Source organism: Glossina fuscipes, unplaced genomic scaffold, assembly GCF_014805625.2.
Source record: "Glossina fuscipes isolate IAEA_lab_2018 unplaced genomic scaffold, Yale_Gfus_2 1, whole genome shotgun sequence".
Taxonomy (NCBI): Eukaryota; Metazoa; Arthropoda; class Insecta; order Diptera; family Glossinidae; genus Glossina; species Glossina fuscipes.
Genome location: NW_023998415.1, coordinates 31,192,855 through 31,199,227, shown reverse-complemented (window position 1 = coordinate 31,199,227; position 6,373 = coordinate 31,192,855). Strand labels below are relative to the sequence as shown.

The following is a 6,373-nucleotide window of genomic DNA, read 5'->3' as shown; positions in this document are numbered from 1 at the left end:
AGAGAGAGAGAGAGAGAGAGAGAGAGAGAGAGAGAGAGAGAGAGAGATATGGAGAGAATTTTCCAGTAAATATTTATGCATTAAAACTTGCACATAGGCGGCGCGCAAAAAAAAGTAGTAAATAAAATCAAGACCTAGGACATCGCACTAATTAACTTCGCACACAACAATAAATCTCGAGCGAATTTTAGATAACTACGTTTCTGATCATAAATGATATAAGAATTTTAGAGGAAACTTCAAAAACGCTTAACGTATTCGATCGAATGCATTCGATTCTGACACTGGCGCATAAGATTCATTTTTTTAATTTTAAGCATTTGGGCATGTCCTCTACCCATGCTGCTATGCTTGTGGTCAGTACAGATTGCGGATAGAGAAGGAAAAAAAGCTATGGTTAATGTAATAACCTTGAGGAGCAGTTTTTTTTTTTTCTTAAACAACTAAATCATAGAGAAACCCTCTGCTAATTTTTATAATCCTTCAGATCTTTTGTAGAATTTTGATTGTTTTGGAGCTTCAAGTCTATATAATAGATATGTATACACGTTAGTATGCGTATGGGTTCACATAAGTGTGAAAGTATATATTGAAAGAGTTTAATGATCATTTCCGTTCGAAAATATAAAAATCAAAAAGTCACATATGCTCCAACATATCTGCGTTTTTTGATATCGTTAGCATCGAACTATACCCATATATTAACTAAGACCCCAAGAAAGTGCAATTGCAAATATGCGGACTGTTTGCTTTTCGCTTTTTTTTTTTTTCTTTGAAGATGTCTTTAATTTTCTATACGTTTTAAGTAGAAATATAAAGTAGAGAGTGACTCGCAGGGGGCCATACTGTAAATAAATGCACCGTATGTTGAATCGTGTGGTCTAACGGCGCATAGTACTTTTCTTTGTTTTATTCTGTGCTTGAGTAAGGATCTAATGTACGACAACAATGACGGACACTCAAATGCCAATAACTCGCAGACCATTAAACAAATTGAAATCATATTCAAAATTTAACCCTTTTTATATTGTTGTTGTTGTTGTTGTTGTTGCTGCTACTGCTTCTGCTGCTGCTGCTATTGCTGCTGCTGTTGCCGTTGTTATTTGAAATGCTTAACCCCAAATTGTTTTTTAAACACTCTTAATCCAACTTGAGTGTATTTAACACGTGTAAGCCTAAAAAGGATTTTAAAGTCAATACAAAGAAATTTTCACAATAACCTTAAATTCATGCCACTAAACGGCGTACGGACCAGTTGGGGGACCCTAAAGGGATTATTTAACGCATTTTAATAATAGTAAAGTAAAGTAACCCTTAAAAAATCTCTGTATTAAAAATAAAACTAAACATAATGCGCAAAGGAAAGCGAACGACACGAGGCGACGATGTAACGATGAAATATCTATTTTGACCAGTCACGGGGGGACAATGGGAGAATAAATAAACCAATGTGAGCACTTTTACATAAAATAAAGATATGCGTATAAAGACGATGATTACAATGATTATTCCACATAGTTTTCATAGTTTTTTTTTTTTTTTTTTTAAATGCAAAATACATTTTTACATTTATACGCATAGGTTACATTGTTGTACGCCATGCCAGAATTAAGTGAAGTCAACGGTTATTGTTCGCACATAATAATCGTAGAGTGTTAAGGCGTGGGACGAGAACAGCTTTATTTAGGCATACAGATTGCAGTTAAACTGAAACAACTCTCAAATAAAAGCACAATTAACAAATTTTATATTTCTTAAGGTCAAAATACGTTTTGGTTTGTGAAAATAAAATTCAAATAAAGTATTATATAAAAAAAGACTGTCCGGGATGTCCGGCAGTGTCAAGTGTAATTATTTGCTAACAAGATTCAGTTGTAACAATGCGTGGCGAGCTCTTGGGCGATTTGAATAAAATAACCTTACACATCAGTTATCATTCCTTTCGTCGATTGAGGTGCTACCCAATCCGTCCTCTCTACTCGTAAGGGGAAGGCAAGCGTTGTTCTCCTGCAAATTTTTAACTTACCTTTCTACAGCTTTCTATAATAATTGCTGTGGCATTGCATAACCAACGAAAAGTTTTCAAGTTGGCACGAATCCAACCTTGTTCGAATATGCATTTCTTCTGTTCATATTTTTTTCGAAAATTCTTGCTTTACTACTCGCATAAACGTCGAACATGTGGACGCTGTGCGAAAGCTGAAAATTGCGCCGAGATTTTGAGAAAGTTTTTATCAAAAGTTTTTATGCGAATAGTTATAGAAGAGCAAGGCATGTATTTCGGTGCATTCCTCTGGTTGGCTAATCCATAGTTCTTTTGCTATAATCAAGTTTTTAATCGACTCTTATTAACACGCGGTGGATACAATTCCGCTAATGGGAGACATTTCTAGGTGACGGGAAACTCTACATGAAATTATTCTTTTCTGTACAGTCGAGCTGCTTGACACGTTCATTAGAATTTCACGACCGGACTGGCATGGTATAAATTTTCATGGGCCTGAGAAACTGTAGTCGGAGTGAGAAGATGGCCTTGCCGTATTGATACTTCTTCTTGGGCATGAAAGTGTGAATAGTCCAAGAGAAGGCATATCTTTAACCATTACCGCACGGGTCAGTATGACCATTTTGAACTTTTGCCCTTAGAAAATACGTAAAATTCCCATACGTTTTGATGGCGTTTATATAAATGAAAAGACTTTTAAGCACCCATAATCAGTTCTTCCTTAGCTGTTTTGTTATCCGGTATTTGAACGTGTAACATTTATGGTATCGCTACAGTAACAGAAAAGTATGCAGGACGCTGAAATTTGGTACAAATAATCCTCCATCGATTAAGAGTACGAGGTCACGAAATGACCGAAATCTGATTCTATATAAGCTCACAACGTATATGTTTTTATATTTTCGTCTATGACTTTCTATACCATAAAGCTATGACTTGGCTGTTTGCCAGCATCATAGTCACGTTCAGTACAAAAATTGTTCTGATCGGGTTACTAACTTGTCCACCGGTAACGTTTAAGTCTTAATTCCAATTTATTTCCAGTTTATTCTAATGCGCATTAGTACCCAATTCTTCACCCAATTTTATTAATTAGAATTAGATTAATTTTATCGCTAATTCTTAATGTATTCATAATCGGTGTGCAAGCGGTTCTGACGATTTGAATAGAAGAATTTCGAAATATCTTTGCAGGATCGAAAGTTATGAATAAAAAGATGAAAAAATTATGATTCAAAATGATTCATAACGGTAAAAATAGGTATAGGCAAAAAGTCGGTGGTCCTCGTGTTGACTAGTGACTCACTACTTATCTGGTTTAGCAAAGAAAAATCATTGTTCATCTAGACAATCGCACGGATACGAAACATGTTACCAAAATTTAAAAAATTCCCAAGTGGCGAGCATCTTTCGTCAAATGAAGAAATAATGACAACCGAAGTGAATAATGGAAAAAGTATGTGATATGTGAAAAGAAGAATCGCTTTAGTGATGGGACAAATCAATTTACCGGAAAACCTGTTATGAGCTTAAGAGAGAGAAAAAAAAAAACAAACTGTAAATTTTCTTATCTTTAAGGCTTATAGTGTATGGTGTATATATATGGCTTACACGGCTTATGGCTTATTAGAGGCCTGTGAGTAGCTGTTGCAAATAGTATAGCAAACTTTATATGCGTTCATCATTTAATGATGGGTGTAAGAACGGGAATATCGTCTGTAGGATTCGGAGGTGGTGCGTATTAAAGATCCTTATTCTGAATATATACGATTACGGTTGTGTTGTGGGTTTTTGTACACAATTTCTTGCAAGTAAGATATTTAGCAATCAATCAAATCAAGTTTTTGCGACACCAATACAAATTCGACACAAAAGACATATCAGTTTCTTTTTTGCTTTTTTTCTTTTAATATGCTAAACATTCTCTAAGAATTATAAGTTTTGTCGGAGCATGCATGCATTCCGTACTGACAAGTAAATGAAACTTTTGCTTGCGGATGTATGTAAATATGTATGTATGTATGTATGTATGTATGTATTTATGTATTAATGTATGTATGGATGTGTTTATGTTTGTGTGTGTGTATACATATAAGTTCATACTTTTTGTGGGTTTTTCTTTTTCATTTTTCATTTTTTATTCCTTTTCTTTTTTGGCCTCTTTTTCATGTTTGTGACAATGATTTAAAAATAACAAAATAAATTATGACTCTTTGTTGTATTGATGAATTGGGCTTAGTTGAAATGTAAACACACGGTAGAGAATGAAAATACTTTAAGTATTTAAGCGTTTAATAAAAATTTTAATGAATTGTGATTACATAAGATATACTATATATTTACATATACATATATATATATATATATATATATATATATATATATATATATCTATATATATTTTTATTGATGAAAATACTCGATGAAGCCATTTTTATTCATTTTTAGTGTTAATACCAAACATCTGGCAAGTGCCCAGCAACGCATGCTTTATTTCCGAAGCCTCTCAGTTAGTATCATTGTTTGTGTGTCGTTCTTCATAGAATAATGGAACGTATTCCATCCATATCATTTTCCAGCATATCGCTTACACATCCTCTATCGATTTCGGCAGGACAAACATTTCAAAATCATTTTAGTAGCCCCTCTTCAGCGATCAATTCACCCACTGAAAGCCATTTGGAGCAGTTAGCAGCATCAGTACACCATAATCAGCACGTCTCCAGCCGGGCAATAAATAACGGCGGCAATCACAACGTAGCTTTGAATACGTTATATAATTTTCAAAATATATCGCAAGGTGGCAGCTCTATGCCGCAAACTAATTCAAGTAATTGTCCAAGCAATCAAAGTCCACAACAAACCTCTTTCGTTCAGCAACACCTGGGACAGCATTCCGTACCAGGGGGAGATTCAATTCATTCCTCGTTGCATATACAGACATCCCCCACAATCTTACAAAATAATTGCTCGAATCTGTCAGGCACGTCAAATTCATTGCGACACATTAACCATCAAACAAATCATCAGTCTTCAACAAATTTAGCCTCCTCTTCGTCAACAACGGCAAGCTCCTCTGTCATGGCTGCAGCGGCGGCTCATTTACACCACAATTCGCAAACATCACCAATGACAAATTTACATCAGAACATGGGAACTCTTATGAATGGTGGAAGTAGTGCTAGGTGATATTATTAATTCAGTTCGATTGCTATGCATATAATCATTTTCATGTGTATATTTAACTTTCTATTCTTACAGCGATGTTTTTTTTAGCTTAATGATACAAAACACAACGAAAAGACAAAACGAAGAACACATTAAACGTCCAATGAATGCTTTCATGGTCTGGTCCCGTTTGCAACGAAGGAAAATTGCTCAAGACAATCCGAAAATGCATAATTCCGAAATTTCGAAGCGTTTAGGTAAGTTTTGCTTAATTTTTTTTTATTTGAATTTTTCACTTAACCAGCCACTAGTAGTCAGCCGTATAGTAGTGGTGCAGATCATTACGAAAATACATATATATATATATATATATATATATATGGTGTCGGTGTATAAGCAGAAGAACAATACAAAATTTCGAACCATTTCGTACGCCAATCGTTAAACGTCAATCGAAGTCGATTAAAGTCTTTGCGATAGACATCAACATTGACTGGATCGCAAGAATGATTAACGTCTTAGAGGTCGGAAATCGACGAAAGTTTTCTAACCACTTTCGTCCCATACTCGGTAGCGACACCGCTTCTTAAAATGCCATAAATTTTACTTAAGATCTAGTACCCGATATAAGTGCCACGTGACTGACAAATCAAATAATTGCAAAAGAAATTTTCCGAAATTTCTCGAGCCATCTTTACTTAATTTATCTTCTCACAAATCTTGAATACATACCTATCCATTTTAGATAATTAGGATATTCAGGTATTTCACTTAATTGCGCGCGTGTCATGCGTGGCATAATATTTCCAGACTTTTCTAAATATTTTTATATAACTCGAACTATTTATAATATGTCATTAGAAAAAAAAAAAAAAAAAAAATGTATTTTTGATTTCTTCCTGAAGTTGTTTCAGATATCTATATAGGCAGGTTACTAGGTCTTTTTCCAAATTTCTAGTATCTGTAGAATCCAAATTAACTGTAAAGTTTCAATTTCAATTTTTGTGATTTCGAGAACAATGACACATAGCAAACAGCCAGGTAAACGGATGGACAACAAGTAACTTTAGTAAATCGGCTTAGAGCTTCATCCGCAGGAAGAATACAAAAATATTATAATATGCTTAGTGCGCAGTTCCGATGATTAGCAACGAAACGACATCTTATATATATGTCCGTACGATGTTCTATATTACAATT

General features: G+C 34.4%; 1 protein-coding gene across 6 annotated transcripts in view; it reads left to right on the top strand.

Annotated features, from left to right (window-relative positions):
* Positions 1–6,373, top strand: part of LOC119631574 (transcription factor Sox-1) — a 41,140-nt gene that overhangs the window by 7,114 nt on the left and 27,653 nt on the right. For 3 of the 6 annotated variants that reach the window (XM_038023919.1, XM_038023918.1, XM_038023922.1), the window contains 3 exons: positions 4,454–4,514; positions 4,585–5,190; positions 5,267–5,430. In XM_038023919.1, the coding sequence (XP_037879847.1) occupies positions 4,454–4,514; positions 4,585–5,190; positions 5,267–5,430 (831 nt within the window). Of the gene's footprint in view, positions 1–3,583; positions 3,817–4,453; positions 5,191–5,266; positions 5,431–6,373 lie in introns of those variants that run through there. The other 3 variants (XM_038023916.1, XM_038023920.1, XM_038023921.1) reach the window with 3 other exon arrangements.